The sequence below is a fragment of the Dermochelys coriacea genome, chromosome 26 (assembly GCF_009764565.3).
Source record: "Dermochelys coriacea isolate rDerCor1 chromosome 26, rDerCor1.pri.v4, whole genome shotgun sequence".
NCBI classification, from domain to species: Eukaryota; Metazoa; Chordata; order Testudines; family Dermochelyidae; genus Dermochelys; species Dermochelys coriacea.
Window position 1 is genome coordinate 16,303,405 of NC_050093.1, and position 21,520 is coordinate 16,324,924.

The 21,520-nt window shown below is 49.7% G+C and overlaps 1 protein-coding gene across 8 annotated transcripts in view; it reads left to right on the forward strand.

The window, feature by feature from the left end:
- The window catches only part of OGDH (oxoglutarate dehydrogenase), a 106,161-nt gene extending 85,870 nt beyond the window's left edge, over positions 1-20,291 (forward strand). For all 8 annotated transcript variants that reach the window (XM_043502975.1, XM_038384651.2, XM_038384653.2 and 5 more), the window contains 13 exons: positions 4,998-5,177; positions 6,341-6,493; positions 7,833-7,935; positions 8,314-8,442; positions 10,553-10,703; positions 11,061-11,188; positions 11,308-11,486; positions 12,097-12,168; positions 13,369-13,491; positions 15,524-15,596; positions 16,022-16,185; positions 16,857-17,011; positions 20,020-20,291. In XM_043502975.1, the coding sequence (XP_043358910.1) occupies positions 4,998-5,177; positions 6,341-6,493; positions 7,833-7,935; positions 8,314-8,442; positions 10,553-10,703; positions 11,061-11,188; positions 11,308-11,486; positions 12,097-12,168; positions 13,369-13,491; positions 15,524-15,596; positions 16,022-16,185; positions 16,857-17,011; positions 20,020-20,140 (1,731 nt within the window). In that variant the 3' untranslated portion in view covers positions 20,141-20,291. The remainder of the gene's footprint in view (positions 1-4,997; positions 5,178-6,340; positions 6,494-7,832; positions 7,936-8,313; positions 8,443-10,552; positions 10,704-11,060; positions 11,189-11,307; positions 11,487-12,096; positions 12,169-13,368; positions 13,492-15,523; positions 15,597-16,021; positions 16,186-16,856; positions 17,012-20,019) is intronic.
- The last annotated feature ends 1,229 nt before the right edge of the window (positions 20,292-21,520 follow it).

A 21,520-nucleotide genomic window follows, 5' to 3' on the forward strand; every position in this document is an offset into this window, starting at 1 on the left:
TTACTTACATGGGTTGCTGGCTGTCATTCTTGTCAATTTCATGACTCCATGCTGGCATTCTGAAATTGACAAGAAAGCCGGGCTGTTGACCCCGGGATGTAGGGGGGGCTCCAGCTAAAGCCCGACTGCCCCCTGGGTCCCACCCCCCCACTCCCAGCCTGGCAGCTACCCAGGCTCCCCTCTCCAAGCCCAGCTGCTCCCAGCCCAGTTGCGTCCACTACCCAGGGGTTGCTGAACAGGGAGCTGCATGCAGAGCTGACAGCCCACGCTCTCAGCTCCCTCACACTTAAGTCAGTGGAAGCACTCCTGGTGATGACATGCATCACCAACAGGAGGAGGGCAGTGTGGACATGAACCACCGCAGAGGTGGCTGTAAGTCGACCTAACATAGGTCAACTTAAGTTTGTAGTGTAGACATGCCCTAAATTATTGTGTCTTTGATCCCCTGTTCTGTTCTGAGCTCAGGTGACAGTGGCTTGATTGATATCCCGTTCCCTGATGCTAGATGGACTGGTTCTGAGCAGAGCCCAGTGGGAGAATGAGGGGGACTGTTTGAGCTTTTATATGGTCTCTCTGAAAGAGTCTTTTACCCCCGTCTTACCTCTCACAAGCACCACCCTTTATGTGGACTCCAATAATGTTCTACCCTGGTGACTGCCCTCCCTCTGCTGAACAGAGCATAACAAAATCAGAACAGAGCTAACTTAACTGACCAGGATAGCTTCTCTAGCTAGACCAGGGATCTCAAACTCAAATCACCACAAGGGCCACATGAGGACTAGTACATTGGCCTGAGGACCGCATCACTGAAACCTTTTCATACAACGATACAAAAGTATAGTCAAAAATTAAAAAAAAAAAAAAATGAAGAGTAATATAGTATGCTATTTCAGAGTAGCAGCCGTGTTAGTCTGTATTCGCAAAAAGAAAAGGAGTACTTGTGGCACCTTAGAGACTAACAAATTTATTAGAGCATAAGCTTTTGTGAGCTACAGCTCACTTCATCGGATGCATTTGGTGGAAAAAACAGAGCGCGCGCGCGCGCACACACACACACACAGAGAGAGAGAGAGAACATGAAACAATGGGTTTATCATACACACTGTAAGGAGAGTGATCACTTAAGATAAGCCTTCACCAGCAGCAGGGGGGGAAGGAGGAAAACCTTTCATGGTGACAAGCAAGGTAGGCTAATTCCAGCAGTTAACAAGAATATCAGAGGAACAGTGGGGGGTGGGGTGGGGGGGAGAAATACCATGGGGAAATAGTTTTACTTTGTGTAATGACTTATCCATTCCCAGTCTCTATTCAAGCCTAAGTTAATTAAAAGTCAATTTGTTAACTTTTTAAAAACTGTAATGGAAAAAGTCCGTGCTAATTTTTAAAGTCATTTCATTTTTGACCGCTTAGGGTATGTCTACACTACGAAATTAGGTTGAATTTATAGAACTCTATTTTTAGGAAGCAGTTTTATACAGTCGATTCTGTGTGTCTTCACTAAGCGCTTTAAGTCAGCAGAGTGCGTCCACAGTACTGTGGCTAGCATCGACTTTCGGAGTGTTGCACTATAGGTAGCTATCCCACAGTTCCCGCAGTCTCCGCTGCCTATTGAAATTTTGGGTTGAGCTCCCAGTGTCTGATGGGGCAAAAACATTGTTGCAGGTGGTTTTGGGTACATGTCAGTCGCTCCTCCTCCGTGAAAGCAAAGGCAGTCAATCGTTTCGCGCCTATTTTCCGTGCAGACATCATACTGCCATCAGCAGACGGTGCAGTAGGACTGCTAACCTTGGCAGCCAGTACGTAAACCACAAGGGGTACTTCTCAATGGTGCTGCAAGCACTGGTGGATCACAAGGGACGTTTCACTGACATCATAGAATCATAGAATATCAGGGTTGGAAGGGACCTCAAGAGGTCATCTAGTCCAATCCCCTGCTCAAAGCAGGACCAATCCCCAACTAAATCATCCCAGCCAGGGCTTTGTCAAGCCTGACCTTGAAAACCTCTAAGGAAGGAGATTCTACCACCTCCCTAGGTAACCCATTCCAGTGCTTCACCACCCTCCTAGTGAAAAAGTTTTTCCTAATATCCAACCTAAAACCTCCCCCACTGCAACTTGAGACCATTACTCCTTGTTCTGTCATCTGCTACCACTGAGAACAGTTTAGATCCATCCTCTTTGGAACCCCCTTTCAGGTAGTTGAAAGCAGCTATCAAATCTCTTCATTCTTCTCTTCTGCAGACTAAACAATTCCAGTTCCCTCAGCTTTAACACAGATTTGTTAATCTTCATGGAAGAGAAAAACTATTCACATATATATGTACTTCCAAACATTGCCATTATCCTTGCAGAAGCAGAGAATAACGTGAAATCTTTCTTGTGAAAGAAACCTGTAGAATTCTGGAATTCCAGCATCTGTAGAATTCTGCTCCAAAATGGTATCGCACCGAAGCTCCACTAACTCCATCTGCATTTCCTCTGCAACATTATCAATTTCCACAGCAAATGGTGTGGAAAAATGTTTAAAATGTGGTTCCAGTGCGTTGACATCTTTAAACCGCACATCAAACTGCTTGTGTAAGTTAGAAATGATATCTGCATATTCTTTCAAGGATTTTTGTTCAACTTTTCCTAAGGAATTCAGAGTCGAGAAATGGACCAAATTGCCAGCAGTCAGCTGTTTCCCTGACAAAGTAAGCTTGACTTTGAATGACTTAACACTGAAGTGAGCTGTAGCTCACAAAAGCTTATGCTCAAATAAATTGGTTAGTCTCTCTAAGGTGCCACAAGTACTCCTTGACTTAACACTGTCATACATCTGTGTTATATCACCTGTTTTCTACCCTGAAGCTTCAAGTTCAGTGCATTCAGGTGATCAGTTACGTCTGTTAGAAAAGCAAGGTTGCAGATAAAAGTGGAATCGGCAAGCTGTGGAACCTCCTTGTTTTTCATTTTCATAAACGAATCAATCTCCTCTCTAAGTGCAAAAAAATGCTTCAAAACATTTCCACGACTCAGCCATCTAACTTGAGTGTGTTACAGAAGTTCCCCATATTCGCTGTCCATACTTGCTAGAAAAGAAGTGAACTGTCTGTGATTCAGCCCTCGTGCACATATAAAATTAACGGTATTAACAACTACATCCATAACTTCCTTCATTTGTAGACTTTTACTACACAGGGCTTCTTGGTGCAAAATGCAATGTATATTGGTGAAGCTAATTCCTGGTATATTGAGGCTATTCAGGTTGGGCTTCAATCATCCAACCACACCAATGTTTTCAGAGTACATTGATAGCGCACCGTCCATAGCCCAAGATACGAGTTTGTTCCATGGCAGCGCAGCTTTTTCAGTGCACTCTTCCAGTCCTTGAAATATGTCACATCCCATTGTGGGATCCTTCCGTGGCATTAAGTCTAGCAATTCTTGTTTATATTCAAATTGCAGTCCACACCCCAATGAACACTGCACTCTGTACGGTATCGGATACATCTGTACTCTCATCAAGAGCAATTGAAAATGCTTCGAAGTCTTTTGCCATTTGAATCAATTGTTTTTTCACATTATCTGCTAAATCTGTTATCCTGCAGGAAACTGCATTGGCAGACAAGCTTGTGCCTTCAAAAACTTTCTTCCTATCAGGACATAAAATTTCACTGGCCTTTACAAGACCTTCTTTTACGAATAGGCCTTCTGTAAAAAGTTGCAATGATTTAGCTATCATTTCATTTATCACAAAACTTGCTCTTACTGAATCTTCACTAGACTTGTTAATCTCCGGGAAAAAAATGTCTTTGCTTGGCAAATGCTGCTTTAAGTTACCGAACTTTTTCCCCTCGGATTTTTCCAGTGAATGCATCATATTTTTCACAGTGCGTCAGATTGAAGTGCCGACGCACATTATACTCCTTGGGAACAGCAATCGTTTGCTGACAAAAAAAAAAGGCATTGAATTTTATCTTTTACCTCTGTGGAAAAAAATATAAATTCTCCCATTTGTCTTGGAAAACTCTTTTTTTTTTTTTTTTTTCTTCCATGAGTGTTCTTTTTTTCGACGAGGTCATTTCCGAGCAGTTTTAATAAAATATATACACGCAGTAATGTACCTCACTCAAAGGACAAAACACACACTTTGTTTTAGAATTACTTTGGTTAAAGCCCACGCTCTGCCCCGGCCCTGCCTCCACTCCAACCCTTCCATGAGGCCCCTACCACTTCCCTGCCCCCATTCCAACTCCTTCCCCAAAGTCCCCCCCCAACTCCGCCCCCTCTGCATCCCTATTCCAACCCCTTCCCCAAATCCCTGCCCCTGCCCTGTCTCTTCTCCCTCTCCTCTCCTTCCCCAGAGGGTGCGGCTTCCCACTACTCCCCCCCTCCCTCCTTTGGCAGCGGGAAGCATCTGGAGATAGGCAGAGGATTGGGAAGCGGGGGGATGAGGGGCAGCAGGTGAGGGGAGCGTAGTGGCCACAGGAAGTAACTCAGGGGGGTGGCCCACAGGCCGCATGTTTGAGACCCCTGAGCTAGACCAACGTAATAACTTGGGCTCCCTTTACTGGCCTTGGAAGCTTTCTCCAGTATCTTAACCTCCTCCTAGGAAAGGTGTTAGCATGTCCTTGTTCTGTAATACTTAACTTTGGTTGGAGCTCTGTTATCCAGCAGGTGGGGTAAACTGTTGTAAAAATCTCTTGTCATCAATCATGATAGCTTCTTGGTCTAACCTGACATAGAGGCAGTGTTACCTTGTGGTTAGAGCGGGGATGGGTAGGTAGTTGGAAGCTTGCAAATGTACTTCCAGCTCTGCCAACAACTCGCTTAAAATCTGTCTGTTTTCCTTCTGCAAAGTGGAGGGAACTCTCCCTTCCCCCACTCTGTGTGAAGCATTTTGAGATACTCAGTGATGGGCACCATCTGATTGCCAAGCGTAACTGTTTTCTAGACCTTTTCTGTGTCTGCCTTCTGCTATGTTCCATGATGGCCCCAAATTGCTCTGTTTCCAGATCGGATTCACTACAGACCCTCGTATGGCCCGTTCCTCTCCGTACCCAACCGACGTTGCCCGGGTGGTGAATGCACCTATTTTCCATGTCAATGCGGATGACCCAGAGGCAGTGGTGTATGTGTGCAATGTAGCAGCAGAATGGAGAAGCACTTTCCACAAGGATGTGGTGGTTGACTTGGTAAGTGATTGAGAATCAGTTGGGGCTTTGCTAAAATCCTGGCTTTGTTTAGTGAACTTCTGGGGAAATGACAAAATGCTCTTCAGATGGACCATTGAAGGCATCTCGGACTGTTTGTACAGCACCTAGCACAATGGGTCTTTGGGCCATGACTGGGCTCAGAGGTGCTACTGTAATCCAAATACACCTGTACCCCGATAGAACACGGGTTCGCATACAACGCAGTAAAGCAGGCCTCCCTGCGCCCTGCAAGGGTCTGGGAGGTAAGAGCTGTGGGGGGACACTTTTGGGGGCCTTGCAGGTCCAGAGTGGCCTGGGTGATTAGCGGGGGGCTGGGAGCAGCCTGCTCTGCTTCCCTCGCCCTGGCCCCTGCACTCACCAGTGGCGGGAAGCGGAACGCCACAGCTGGGAGCTGGCGGAGTGGAGTGGGCTGGGGCCATGTTGCTCCGCTTCCCACCACTGCTGGTGAGTGCCTGTCAGGGGGCGGGGGTGTGGATGGGGGCGGGGCAGTCGGGACAGGGAGCAGGGGGTTTGGGTAGGGGGTGGGTTCTTGGGGGTGATTAGGGATGGGGGTCTCTGGAGGGGGCAGTCAGAGGACAAGGAGCAGCGGTGCCAAAGCAAGTTCGATATAACAAGATTTCACATATAACGCGTTAAGATTTTTTGGCTCCCATGGACTGCATTCTATCGGGGTAGAGGTGTAATAAATAATGACTCTCTCTTGTGCTTCTTTGCACCTTAACCCTTTGTTCTCTGGTTCTGGTAGTTGTGTTGGGGAGGCATCTAAAGAAATATTTAAGCGAAAACAAGGCACTGAAAATGCAGCTGTGTTGTGCTTGAAGAAAAGTAGATGCTAATTTTTTCTGTAACAGCTCAAATAGCTGCAGTTTTTCTTTTAAACTGGGATGAAACCATTCCATTAAGTCATTAGTTACTCTAGTTTTACACCAGTGTCGCTCCATTGACTTCTGTGGAACCTATTCCTGATTTACACTAGTCTAAATGAGATCAAAATCAGGCCCTCTGCCTTCAGGCAGTACGTGATTTCCTTCATCATGGTTACATCCCACGTACAGATCAATGTAAATGTGACAGCTTTTTTGGCTTCTGAAATAGGGATTGAATACTGGCTATTTTTATGGCTTTCTTTCCTTGTGCACTAGGTGTGTTACAGGCGGAATGGTCATAACGAGATGGACGAACCCATGTTCACCCAGCCATTGATGTACAAGCAGATCCGGAAGCAGAAACCTGTGCTGCAAAAATACGCAGAGATGTTAATTTCGGAGGGGGTGGTAAATCAGCCGGAGTACGAGGTATTGTCCCTCAGTGCTTTAGAAGAAAGATGCAGTCCGTGATCAGTCACAACCCCTTAAATCTAGTTGGCAAATAAGAATGTTGAATGGGGGAAAATGCAAATGTAATATAATGCAAGAAATATGTGAAGGTTACCAGTGTACCAAGCATAGTTGCATAGCAGGACTGCACCCCTCTCAGCTGACTTGGCAGTGTAGTGTAGCGTTACCTTGCCCTGAGGGGTCTGGGTAGGGGAGTACTGAAGGGGTGCCTAAAGATCTGCTGATGTGTTTGGAAGGAAGGAGCTCAGATTTAGACATCCAAGGGGCCTCAATACTTGTTGCTAGCATTCCTATCAAGGTTCCCCTGACTAAAGAAGCTAACGCTGTTTCTGAGAGCAGCACAAGCCCATCCATGCTGTCGGTTAGAACCTACTCTTGGGCAGAAAATCCCTCTCTGCACTGGTCCTGGAAACACACGGACTCCATTTAAACCCAGTTGTAGCTGGTACAGTTATAGTCCCAGTGTGAATATGGCCTGTGGTTCAATCTACACTTTATATGCTACCATTTTGGTTACCCACTTACAATACAGTAATTGTGCCAGCATCGTTCCCCCTTCAGTGTATTTGGGGCACAGCAGTAATTATCTGTGTTTTGAGCCATGCTGCAGTCTTGGGGTAAAACCCTGGCCCCATTGAAGTCCATGGCAAAAACTCCCTTGGATTTTAATGGGGCCAGGGTTTCACCCTTGGATTTTAGCAGGGCTGTAGACATAGTTCAGGAACACAGGTGACTCCTGCACTATAAGCCTTGCCTGCGCTATAACATCAGACAGTATTGTACCTGTGCTCCTCACGTAGTTGCTCGCATTATGTCAATGGGACCTAACTGAAAAGTGCTTTATTCTGCCTCTTGAGCATTCAGACCCATTGACTGGCTGTGGCATTTCCTAATGTCAGGGATATATGGGATGCCCCACTGGAACTGGATTTTGTATTTCATGTAGCTTTGGCATCAACAAAGGACATAAGCTCTTAACTGGCACACAGCCAGCAGTAGGCAGTGTCCTGGCAGTGCTGACCTCTCGTCCCTAATGTTGTATGGTCAGGCACAAGCATGGCAGCGTGCAGCAGCCATGAATGTGGTGCGAGGCACATTTATGGTCCTGGTGCTAAACTGATGGGGGATAGAGTTTAAAGTGTCTGAAGAGGAGGTGAATGTGAAAATGCCCCCTCTGGGATCCACGTAGACTTTGTGCTGAAATAGAGAGGGAGCAGCAATGAGAGGCCTGGCCTTTAAGCCCAACACTCTTACTTGGCTACTTCTCAGTAATGATATTCTGCCCTATTGCTCTCAGGAGGAAATTTCCAAGTATGATAGGATCTGTGAAGAGGCCCATGCCAGATCCAAGGATGAAAAAATCCTGCACATCAAGCACTGGCTGGATTCCCCCTGGCCTGGTAAGTAACTAGTGGCTTCCCTGACAAATGGCCACAGTTCAGGAACTACTTCTGCCTCCAATGGATTAGACCTTTGACTTCTGGCACAGGTAGGAGCTGTATGTCTCCAAGGATGTGTAATGAAGAGAGTGGGAAATATACCACTCAAGCCTGGTGAAGAAAATGCACCCCTTGGGAAAGCATGGGGGACTGTATTACTGTATGGGCTTTGTCTGTTTGTACTGACAGAGGTGGAACCGCTCAGGGTTTGCTCTGCATCCCAAATCCTGTTCCACATCAGAGAGTACAGAAGGTTCTGTAACATAGTCATCAAATGCTCTTACTACAGAGCCAGCCTGGTGTTCACCAGGTCACGGATGATCTCTCCTCCTTCCCCAGGTTTCTTCACTCTTGAGGGCCAGCCCCGGAGCATGACCTGTCCCTCTACTGGTCTGAATGAAGAAGACTTGGCCCATATAGGCAAGGTGGCCAGCTCAGTGCCTGTTGAGGATTTCACAATTCATGGAGGTACAGACGTGCTGGAATAGATGCCCCCGGCACCCCACTCTCGGGGGGGAGGGGGCAGTTATTCTGTGTAGAGCTGGATGCTTTACGGAGTAGAGGAGATGGTTAATGCTGTGGGTTTTTTACCCACAAAAGCTTATGCCCAAATAAATCTGTTAACCTTTTAAGGTGCCACCAGACTCCTCCTTTTTTTGTGGATACAGACTAACACGGCTACCCTGTGATACGTAAGTGAGAGTTGTTCGACCATGATCTACAGGGAGTCGTGGTCTCTGGTTCTGTAGACTGAGGCCGTAGGCCAGCCTGGGGAGTGGGAGAGAGAAGGTCTGCTAGAATGGTTAACTATTGGAACAAACTACTAAAGGAAATGGTGGGTTCTCCCTCTCTTGGTGCCTTCAGATGGACTGGCTGCCTTTCTGGAGATGCTTTAGTCATACACAAGTTGTTGGACCAGCGAAGGGGTAACTGGATGAAATTCCCTGGCCTGTGTGCTGTACAGGACTAGATGATCTAATGTCCCTTCTGATCTTCCACTCTGAGTAAACGGGGACTTCCATATAGTGGTTCAGATCCAAAGTATGGTGATTGGGATGTGGGTGACCACCTAAGTGCTAATGAGACTTCTGAAGGTGCTTATCTGGCCCCCATTGCTCATATCTGAGATGTTTCCCATCTTCAATGTGTTTATCCTCTCATACCTCTGTGGGGCAAGCAGGGCTGGTATCGCCATTGTGCAGAGGGGAAACTGAGGCCCAGAGAGGCTAAGGGACTAGCTCAGGTCACGTGGGCAGCCTGAGGCAGAGCAGGGACTCGAACCCAGGTGTCCCATGTCCTAGGTTAGTGCCCTAATCACTGGACCATCCTTCCTCTCAAAAAAAAAAAAAAAAAAAAAAAAACACACACCCAACACCTCCTTATGGCAATGCCCAAAGGCTCCAGCTGGTACTTACAGAGATTCTTAGAATATCAGGGTTGGAAGGGACTCAGAAGGTCATCTAGTCCAATCCCCTGCTCAAAGCAGGACCAACCCCAACTAAATCATCCCAGCCAGGGCTTTGTCAAGCTGGGCTTTAAAATCCTCTAAGGAAGGAGATCCCACCACCTCCCTAGGTAATGCATTCCAGTGCTTCATCACCCTCCTAGTGAAAGTTTTTCCTAATATCCAACCTAAACCTCCCCCACTGCAACTTGAGACCATTACTCCTCGTTCTGTCATCTGCTACCACTGAGAACAGTCTCTAGATCTCTCAGCAACCCCCTTTCAGGTAGTTGAAAGCAGCTATCAAATCCCCCCTCATTCTTCTCTTCTGCAGACTAAATAATCCCAGTTCCCTCAGCCTCTCCTCATAAGTCATGTGCTCCAGCCCCCTAATCATTTTTGTTGCCCTCTGCTGGACTCTTTCCAATTTTTCCTTTTCCTTCTTGTAGTGTGGGGCCCAAAACTGGTCACAGTACTCCAGATGAGGCCTCACCAATGCCAAATAGATTGCCAGACTGGCTTTTTGAATCTTGCTAAGTTCTTGATCTTTAGAGCTTCTTGTGAGTTCCACAGTCTGGTGACATGAATCTAGACCCCTCACCCCCTTACAAACACATTAACCATACCTATCTTCCTGGGGGTGGCTAATATTTCCTCTGCTGCACCAGCCTACCCAGTTTGTTTGTAGCACCTTCTGGCCGTGGGCCTGGCAATGCCCATGCTTTTGACCCAGCACTCAGAAACTGTTCTCTCCACTACTACTTGGACTCGGTCTCCTCTCCCGGGGGGGTGATGTCTGGCAGTGAGTGCTCCTAATGCAGGTGAAGTTGGCTCAGTGAAAACCATGTTTGTTAAAGAAAACAGAGAATGACCAGGAACTCCAGTTGTTTTTCAGAGCTGGTCTCCTCTGCTCCTTACCTCTGCTCCTTTACCCTGCCTTTACCCTGTGCTAGGCTGAAACAGTCCACTTCCCTTTTGTCCCATTATGTCCAGAGCATCTGCGTGTCAGGGAATCCAGACTGCCGATGGATTGGTTGATAGCATGAGCCATGTTGTCCCAGCCTCAGGCTGCTTGCATAGTATGTTGCTGCAGTTCCTCTTCAGCGGGCTGCAAACTGTTCTTTATCTCTGCAGGTTTGAGCCGGATTCTAAAAACCCGCTGGGAGTTGGTTAAGAACAGGACAGTAGACTGGGCATTAGCTGAGTACATGGCATTTGGCTCCCTTCTCAAAGAGGGAATCCACATCCGACTGAGTGGCCAGGATGTCGAGAGGGGGACATTCAGGTAAAGCCAGGGGTTTCCCCCAGTAAAAGGTGATCCCACCCCTCTTCAAGGGGCTGCTGAGTGGGGAATAGAAGAGGCCAGTCTTAAGTTGCCTGCCGTGCTGGAGCTCTGATGAAAGGCAAGGGAGGAGCCCAAATTGTGGGTGGAGGGGTCCCTTTCACAGCACTAATGGTGTTAGTATGGGCAGCTCCTAGATATGATCGTAACCTGGCTTCATTGTATTCTGCAGTTGCAAGCCAAGCCTCTCAGCAGAGTAGCATGAGCCAGGCAGCCGCTTGCGTGCAGGCGCTTACTCTGACCCGTTGGGTAGGATAACACTTAAGTAACATTACTGCTGGACGTTGTCTCCTTCCACAGCCATCGTCACCATGTCCTGCATGATCAGAACGTAGACAAGAGGACCTGCATCCCCATGAACCACCTCTGGCCAAACCAGGCTCCATACACTGTCTGCAACAGCTCCCTGTCGGAGTATGGAGTCCTAGGTCAGTGTCACTGGGGGTTCTTCGCCTGGCTCACAACAGCCACAGGGCTAGTTAGTGCTGGGCTGTCTGTCAGGTATTCTGGTGGATATGGCCTCTTCACTCTTCTCTCTTCTCTGCAGGTTTCGAGCTGGGCTTTGCTATGGCCAGTCCCAATGCCTTAGTGCTGTGGGAGGCCCAGTTCGGTGACTTCCACAACACTGCTCAATGCATCATTGACCAGTTCATCTGCCCCGGCCAGGCTAAGTGGGTGAGACAGAATGGCATCGTTCTGCTGCTGCCCCATGGCATGGAGGGCATGGTAAGGATGCACTCACTTCCCATCTTTCTGGGCAGTACTGATATCTCAATGTCACGGTTCCCATAGCGCCCCAGGACACTTCCTCAGGCCAGACACTGCATAGACCAGGTCTCTGTCCGACCAGTCACCTGGGCACATTGGGGTAGTCCTGCAATCTGGAGATTGCTCACCTCTTTAGCTGTATTACCCGGCCTGCACCAGCCCATGTCATTGTTTTCCATACAACTGTGTTAACAGCTTGCAGAGGGGCCTGGACTCCATGGGCTGGGAGCAGTGCCAGCCGCTGTGCAGGTGAGAGTATCTGGCTGAGTGGAAGAGGATTGGGAGCAACAGGGCTCAGCCTAGGGGCTTGTTGGGGCTGTGGGAGTGGAGTCTAGAGTTCAGTACTAAGGGACGGCTGCAGCTGTTGGACCTACTTCTTAGTAAAAATCAAAACTTCTGCACTTTTAAACCAGAGTGAAATCCTGTTGTGCAGCACATACCAAGGTCCTCCTCAAACAGTGACTAGCATCAGCTGGCTCTATAGCTCTCTACGAGGTGTGGAGAGCTCTCTTAAAGAAGGAAACTTGCATGTGTGGTTCGCTTCACCTCTTGTTGGTTTTGCCCAAAGGGTCCCGAGCACTCATCAGCCAGGCCAGAGCGATTCCTGCAGATGTGCAACGACGATCCAGATGTCTTCCCCGTAAGTGTCTGGCTGTGCTGAATTCACACTCTTTCCCTTTGGGGCCTTTCCCATCTCTCCCCTCCTGCATCTTGGAGTACTTGCTCTGTCCCTGACTCTGACCACTACACAACAAAGGCTTCCAGAAACAGCTTTTGGGGGATTTTGTGGATGGGATGGTAACACATGGAACAATTTTACAGAGCACCTGGATTCTGGGCAGCAGGCCAGGGGGAGCAGGATATAGGAAGCAGTGCTGTGCTGGCAACTCACATTTAATGACTCCTGGGTTTCCCCAGTCCCCAGAGTCAGGAAGACTTAGGTTGGGTTATCGAGGGGGACTCAGAAATGTCCGTTGCTGTGTTAGCACAGAAAGAGCAGAGCGCTAGTTAGTGCGCTAACGTGGGACAGTAAAGGCTGGCTGTAACCCAGCAAGGCCAGTGAATGGAACTCTGTTTCCATGGCTTCTCCTCTTTCCTCGTTGACTTTCTCCAAAAGCTGTCATCAGAGTCACACCCATTGCTCTCAGGCCCATTTGCTCGTTTATATTAGGGAGCGATTTCCCAGTGCCATAGCTGGAGGGGGGTGTATCGGAGTACTTCGGAGTGGCTCCAAAAGCCTTGTACAAAATGCAGCTCCCCTGCTCTCAGCCTGTCCTGTCTCCACAGCTGGCTCATGTACTTAGGGGGGCTGTCCCTTTTCAGGTTAGGGACACAGAGGCACTAAGAAGTCGGGATAGGCTGAAAACCACCTAAGGGAATAGTGTAAAAGGGAAAGCGGAAAGTTACACTGGCCCAGAATTTGCTGTGTTCATTCCTGAGCAGTGTCCTAAAAGCCCTGCTAGGCAGAGAAGGCAATGGAGAGTATAGATCAGGACTCCAGTGGCTTTGAGATACCTGCTGCTAAAATCCTACCTCGTGAAATGGAAAAACTAAAGTGACACACGTAACTAAACTTGACTTTTAAGAGCCAAGTTGTCCCAATTTGCTTGAAATACTCTAAGGTTGAGCTTACAGGTTAGGGCCGCTGTATTCAGGTAACCACTGGTCCTGGGCTAGTGATGAGCAAGAGAGACTCTGGGCCCCCATGTTGGGGTACTGCAGTTGACTTACATGGCATCTCTCTGTTCATATTGGAGCCGCTGGAAGACATAAATGCAGGTTGTTAATGTGGGACATTTGCGATTTTGTCTAAACCATTTCTACTTTTCATGTGCTGTAGAAACTCGATGACTTTGACGTACGCCAGCTTTACGACTGCAACTGGATCGTTGTGAACTGCTCCACTCCAGCAAACTTCTTCCACGTCCTGCGGAGGCAGATACACCTTCCGTTCCGGAAACCGGTCAGTGAGCTCTAGACACTGCCCTGGTATGGACCCGGCCACGCACCATTGTCTTGTAGCTCAAGTGCTAGGTTAAAGCCAAAGCTTGGGGGGGCATGGGTGCTGGTGCCGGGAGGGCTTAGGAACTGGATTTAAAGCTAATTTCTAGAGTGCTCCAGTAGGGCTAATCAAATTTTCCACCGAAACTGTTTTTCAGCAGAAAATTGAGATTTTGACCAATATCTTTTGCAAAATGTTTGCTTTCCATGCAAAAAAACAAAATTTTTGTCCAAAAATAAAACAAAAAAACTGAGCACCCAAAAACAAAAATACTTCAATTCGGGAATGCTGCCAAGGTGCCTCATGGGATTTGTTGTTCAGGTGCTTCATGTTCTTTTCTATGACCTGGGTTCCCCCAGCCAGACTGCAGGAGTACTTGTGGCACCTTAGAGACTAACAAATTTATTTGAGCATAAGCTTTTGTGCGCTAAAACCCACTTCGTTGGATGCATGCAGTGGAAAATACAGTAGGAAGATGTGAATATATACACAGAGAACATGAAACAATGGGTGTTATCATACACACTATAACGAGAGTGATCAGTTAAGGTGAGCTATTACCAGCAGGAGAGAGAAAAAACCTTTTGTAGTGATAATCAAGATGGGCCATTTCCAGCAGTTGACAAGAACGTCTGAGGAACGCTAGGGAAGAAGAATAAACATGGCGAAATAGTTTTACTTTGTGTAATGACCCATCCACTCCCAGTCTTTATTCAAGCCTAAGTAAATGGTGTCCAGTTTGCAAATTAATTCCAGTTCAGCAGTCTCTCGTTGGAGTCTGTGTTTGAAGTTTTTTTGTTGTAATATTGCAACTTTTAGGTCTGTAATTGAGTGACCAGGGAGATTGAAGTGTTCTCCGACTGGTTTTTTAATGTTATGATAACGCCCATTGTTTCATGTTTTTTCTCTCTGTGTGTGTGTGTCTTCCTACTGCATTTTCCACTGCATGCATCCAATAAAGTGGGTTTTAGCCCACGAAAGATTGTGCTCAAATAAATTCATTAGTCGCTAAGGTGCCACAAGTACTCCTGTTCTTTTTGCTGTTAAAGATTAACATGGCTGCTACTCTGAAACCAGCCAGATTGTATTTCCCATGATGCACTACAGTCACATGACTGGAGAGGAGGCTATGCTCTATGGCAAAGAGCCGTAACTGTGATGCATCATGGGAGATGTAGTCCAACCAGGGAGCCGTGATGATAGAGAACTACAACTCCCATAGGGCACTATGGTGGCATTTCAGGATTGAAATATTTTGCCAAAAACTCCCCTTTTGGAAGGAGGAAAACCCAGTTGTCTGACCAGTTCTGTGCTCTATTCTTTACCTGGTTAATGGATAGATACTAACAAGCCCTGATAAAGGTCTATTGCCTAATAAGAGACACCAGTATTAAGAACAGCTGTACAAAGCCAGGTGCAAATGGGGAAGTCCTGTTAAAGGCTGGGCAGTCTGTGCCTGTACATTACCAAGCACACTGGGGCTCTGTGACTGGCACTTATTGAATAACCATGTCTGCCAAGGTGCAGTTGAGCTCTGCGCAGACTGGAAACGCCTGTCCTTCTATCTCAGCAGTGGTATTTGAGACACCTGCACGTTATTCCATAACGAAAGAGCTAGAGGACCAAGTAGCGCTGAGTGCTGGCAAAGGAAGCAACAGCAACCAGACCTGCTGGCAGGGCCAGAGTTCTGCACACTGCTTCCCATTGCCCTGCCCCGGAGTAGCCTTTGGCTTCAGTCTTTCTCTATGGCTGGCATGGGAGAATTAAGACGTTTCTGTGGTTCATGCCTGGATTAAACATACAGTTCATCAGTGGCACTTGAATTAGGGGGTTGGGCAGAGGCTGGGTGGGAATAGCTGATCGGAGTCAGTGGGGTGTGGAGGGAGGGTCTGTGCTCTGGCTCTTGTAGTGATGATCCAGTCCCCAATGTGCAGCTTGTGTGCCAGAAAGGCTATTTCCAGCTCATTCTGATCATCTTGCCTTGATCTTCCAGCTGATCATCTTCACTCCAAAGTCACTGCTGCGCCACCCTGAAGCCCGCTCCAGCTTTGATGATATGTTGCCAGGTATGAAGGGTGTTTCCAGTGTCCAAGGATGCAAGTGAACAGGAGAGATGCAGAACAGGGTTCATACCACAAGAGGGCAGTGTCTTTCTCTTCTTTACAGCATCCTGCCCTGCTCCCAGGTCTCTGAATTCTGGCTCCTGTCCACACGTGTGACAGTCCAGAACTGCACCAGGACGGTGTGTGCTTCAGACTGTTTGTTTCCCCCTGTCTCTCTCCCTGCACAGCCCACAGCTCAATGGGGCCCCAATCTCAGTGGGGTTTCTACGCCTTAACCATCTCTGAACTAGCCTGGTCCTTCTGCAGGCGTAGCCAATCCCACAGGGTCCAGGCCCGTAGCTGGCCCCCATTAGCATTCCCCCTCCCACCACGTGTGGCCCTTGGGATGTTGAAACGTGTTCCCGACTGCTGTCTGTGCTCTGCTACAGGCACTAACTTCCTGCGTGTAATCCCTGAGAGCGGCCCTGCAGCCCAGAACCCCGACAACGTCAAGAGGGTGCTCTTCTGCACTGGCAAAGTGTATTATGAGCTCACCCGGGAGCGCAAGGCCCGGGACATGGAGCCAGACGTGGCTATCACCAGGGTGGAGCAGGTGAGCGTGTCTGTACCACAGTGGCCTCCACGTAGGCCAATGGCCAGTCCCGTTGCTGCCCTGCTTCGGCTCATCACTGGGCTTGCTCCACATCCCCAGGAACCATGAGGAGTTTGAGCCACAGCAGACACGTTGTGGATTAGACACAGAGCGCTCTGTCCCTCGTCCCACTCCCACTGCTTAATGGCCCAGCCTAGCCTCAGGGCAGAGAGCAGGCAGAAATATGCCATTACCACACCTGAGAAGGGACGGACAGAGGGGCCAGCTCAATCCTGTCTGTTCAGTCTGAGCCCAGGAGATGCTGTGCAGCACCCCTCAATGGGCAGCAAGGGCAGAGCTGAGGTATCTGTACAGGTTTGCAGGGGAGAGCCTCTTGGTGGTGGGAGTGGTGTTGGTCAGCCCAGCGTGCACCCCACTGTACAAGCTCCTGGGCCTGGAAGGGTGTTCAGACTCAGCCCTGGCGACCCCAGAGCCTCTAAGTGTGTAATGTCAGAGCCATGTGAGATTGGGAGATGCTGCTGAGGCAGGACAGGCTGAACAGTGAGCACGGAGGCTGCATGGCCCACTGCACAGCCCAACAGTGGCTGCAGCTGCCTGCACCCTGCCTCCGCTGCTGGCTGCCTCAGCCTTGTGTGCCTCAGTGGAACTGAGCCCTCCCCATTCCCCTGCAGCTGTCCCCATTCCCCTTCGACCTCCTGCAGAGGGAAGCGTTGAAGTACTCCAACGCCGAGCTGATCTGGTGCCAGGAGGAGCACAAGAACCAGGGCTACTACGACTACGTGAAACCCCGGCTCCGCACAACTATCGACCGTGCCAAACCCGTGTGGTAAGGGCCATCCCTCTGCCTCGTGACAGGCTAGTGCTGTGGGAGGCAGCCGCAATTTGTCCTGTTCTTGGGACCTCCCCACGGGTGGGCAGTGTGGCGTGGTATATGAGGCCACTGGCTCCCTAGTGGATTTCAATATCACATGGAAGTAGGAATGGAGATCTCACAGTGGCACTGGGGGTAGGTAGTGTGGGCTGGGCAGTGGAGTCTTTTGGGTGGGTGTGACAGAATCACAGGCCCGATGCTCTGGAACTGCTTTTTATGAAGCCAGCCAGGACTCTGGGGGGCGCAACTCCCTTCAGGCTGTCCAGAGCAAAAAGCCTCCTTGGCTATTGCCTTCCTGGGACTGACCTCGGAGCTTTCAGCATCCCTATTCACACCATATTCTTCCCCTCGGCGGGACAACCTAGACAGGACCCCTGGGGAAGCCAGAGGGCCCTGCTCCACAGTCAGCTATGACTCTCCGCCAGCATGTAACACAAGTTTATTAGTTGATAGGAACATAGCATAGAACAGAGCTTGTTAGCACAGGAATCATAGAATATTAGGGTTGGAAGAGACCTCAGGAGGTGTCTAGTCCAACCCCCTGCTCAAAGCAGGACCAACCCCAACTAAATCATCCCAGCCAGGGCTTTGTCAAGCCTGACCTTAAAAACCTCAAAGGAAGGAGATTCCACCACCTCCCTAGGTAACCCATTCCAGTGCTTCACCACCCTCCTTGTGAAATAGTGTTCCCTAATATCCAACCTAGACCTCCCCCACTGCAACTTGAGACCATTGCTTCTTGTTTTGTCATCTGCTACCACTGAGAACCGCCTAGCTCCATCCTCTTTGGGACCCCCCTTCAGGTAATTGAAGGCTGCTATCAAATCCCCTCACTCTTCTCTTCTGCAGACTAAATAACCCCAGTTCCCTCAGCCTCTCCTTGTAAGTCGTGTGCCCCAGCCTCCTAATCATTTTTGTTGCTCTCTGCTGGACTCTCTCCAATTTGTCCACATCCCTTCTGTAGTGGGGAGACCAAAACTGGACACACTACTCCAGGTGTGGCCTCACCAGTGCCGAATAGAGGGGAATAATCACTTCCCTCAATCTGCTGGTAATGCTCCCACTAATACAGCCCAATATGCCCTTGGCCTTCTCGGCAACAAGGGAACACTGCTGACGCATATCCAGCTTCTCGTCTACTGTAATCCCCAGGTCCTTTTCTGCAGAACTACTGCTTAGCCAGTCGGTCCCCAGCCTGTAGCAGTGCATGGGATTCTTCCTTCTTAAATGCAGAACTCTGCACTTGTCCTTGTTGAATCTCATCAGATTTCTTTTGGCCCAGTCCTCTAATTTGTGTAGGTCACTATCCCTACACTCCATTCTATCTACCTCTTCCCCCCCCAGTTTAGTGTCATCTGCAAACTTGCTGAGGGTGCAATTAATCCCATCATCCAGATCATTAATAAAGATGCTGAACAAAACCGGCCCCAGGACCAACCCCTGGGGCACTCTGCTTGATACCGGCTGCCAACTAGACATCGAGCCATTGATCACAACCTGTTGAGCCTGACAATCTAGCCAGCTGTCTATCCACCTTATAGTCCATTCATCCAGTCCATACTTTTTTAATTTGTTGGCAAGAATACTGTGGGAGACGATATCAAAAGCTTTGCTAAAGTCAAGATATATCACATCCACCGCTTTCCCCATATCCACAGAGCCAGTTATCTCATCATAGAAGGCAATCAGGTTGGTCAGGCATGATGTGCCCTTGGTGAATCCATGTTGACTGTTCCTTCCTCTCCTCCAAGTGCTTCAAATTGGATTCCTTGAGGACCTGCTCCATGATTTTGCCAGGGACTGAAGTGAGGCTGACCGGTCTGTAGTATCCCAGGTTCTCTTTTTTTTCCCCTTTTTTTAAATATGGGCACTATAGTTGCCTTTTTCCAATCGTCTGGGACCTCCCCCAATCGCCACGAATTTTCATAGATAATGACCAGTGGCTCTGCAATCACATCAGCCAACTCCCTCAGCACCCTTGGATGCATTAGATCTGGACCCATGGACTTCTGCCTGTCCAGCTTTTCTAAAAGTCCTTAACCTGTTCTTCCACCACTGAGGGACTGCTCATCTACTTCCCATGCTGCGTTGCCCAGTGCAACAGTCTGGGAGCTGCCCTGGTCTGTCAAGACCGAGGCAAAAAAAAAGCATTGAGTACTTCAGCTATTTCCACATCACCTATCACTATATTGCCTCCCCCGTTCAGTAAGAGTCCCACACTTTCAGTGAGTTTCAGCCAAGTCCATCTTGCGGGGACCCCAGGCCGGACGCCCTGGACTCCCCCCGTCCGAGTCCCAAACAGGAGACTGCCCAGCTTCCAGTGACCCGACCTCTGATACGCCCATTGCCCCTCCTCTTGGTCTTTGTCCCCCTTTCAGGACAAAGTGTCACCTGGTCTCCTCCCCCTCCTGGGTCTCAGGTTATGAAGGGCATCGGGCATCGGCCATCACTTTATGTGCAGGCAGCTGGAGCTTCCTCACCTGCCCCAGAGGGTCTCAGCAAAAGTCACACACCCTTATTCCCACCACCTAGGCATAGGTGCAATATATAGGGAAACTGAGGCATAAACAGCATTCATGCAAAACAGTAAGACTCACATAGGCTCATGTATAACATAATAAGGAGGAAAAATCCGCTTGGTCATAGCGGGCATGTTGCTCTCTTTGCACTCTCTGTAACTGTGTGAGGGACAAGTGCTTGATACAGGGTCTGTGCTGTGGCCAACAACCAGGGGTGAGGTGCTGCAGGTAGCAGTGGCTAGTCCCTGGCTGGTGGGCACTGGGCTTTGGGCAGTGGGGGTCTGCACATGATACAGCATCTTGGCCCTCTCTCTCTCTCCCCCATCCAGCTTTCCTGTTGCTAGACCGGGCTGTATGTAGCCGTCCCAGACCTGAGTCCAGCATAATGCCCCATCCCTGCACTGGCCCTCATATGAGCTGCTGCTTCTCTCTCCCTTGCCATAGGTACGCCGGCCGCGACCCAGCTGCTGCACCAGCCACGGGCAACAAGAAGACCCACCTGACTGAGCTCCAGCGCTTCCTGGACATCGCCTTCAACCTGGATGCCTACAAGGGCTTCTCCTAGACCCCACGTGGCTGCTGCAGCACGCTCTGTCTGTCTCTTGCTCACCTCCTGTCTCCGTCCTTAACTACAGACCTTGTAAACTAAACACCTGTGCCTGGAGTCCTTGTTCATTGCTCTGGCTTGTTGCCTTTCACTAAAATCCCTCTGCAGGCCGCTTGGGTTTTAAATCCCGTGTGCCCCCTGTTCCCCCCTTGCTCTGTCCCTGAGGGGATGCAGTCTCTGTGCTCCCATAAGCTGGCCAACTCTACCCCAGCACTGTCCCAGAAGCCTCCAGTGCCAGCTAGCTGAGGAGGCCCTGCGATCAGCCTTTGCTAGCCTCTGTCCTTAGCCTACCCCCTCCCTGTGGGGCTGCTGCGCTGCCCTGTATCTGGCTCAGGGGAGCAGTTGGGGTGGGCAGAGCCAGGAGGAGGTACATTGCAGGCATGCCTCTCCCTGGTGGAGGTAAGCTGCTAGCAGCAGGGGATGCAGTTAGGCTCTCCATAAGGAGGAGAACGTTCCTTTTTCCTTCTGCCTGTGGCGGTTCCTCCCCAAAGATCAGAGCCTCTGTGGCTAACTCCCTCAATCGCTCCTGGCCAGCTGTGCTTGGGTCATAGCCTCAGGCCCCTGGGACTGCAGCCCGCTCAGTCAGATTAAGGTTTAGTGGGGCTCTGGCTCCCAAAGCCAGAGCTGGGCAGTGGTAAGAGCCCTGGACCCTCCACCTGCCCTGGGCAGCATGCCCTAGGGGCAGGGACATGGGCCAGAAGCTGGAGGGGCCAGAGCTCAGCTCCCCAAGAGCTGCCCAGGGAGCCTGGGCCGCCATACCACAGCCTAGAGTGAGCATATGTCCCATTTTGGCTGGGACAGTCCCCTTTTTAAGCCCTGAGCCAGACATCCTGACAAATGTCCAGTTTTGCCAAAAAGGGCCTGGGGAGGGGATGGGGGGATGAGTGGCATGGTTTGGGTGGGGACCCTTGGGCATGGTCTCATGGGCCTGTGTGTTAATCTGCCACTGAGCACACTCCCAGCTGTGTAACCCCAGATCCCTGCCACCTTGCTAACAAACCCCAGGGCAGGGCACATCCCTCGTGCCCCCACTGCATGTCTATCCCGCAGTTGCTGTCAAAGGAACCCGGTGTTGGGTTTTCAGAGCCCCAGGCGCTGGGTAACTGGGCCTTGGCTGAATCACGGGCGCTCGCTGCTTGGCTGAGCCCGGCAGGGCCATCTCTAGTGCATGGACAGGGATGTTGGCGTGCGCCCTACTGTGCTCTGCTGAAGGGGGGAGCCTGGGGCTAGTGGCACAGCGCCTCTGAGAAGGGCTGGCATATTCCTCATGGCACTCCTTATTACGGCCCGTCTCTGCCCACGAGGAAGGGGCCACTTGATTTTAAACAGCTTCCCTAC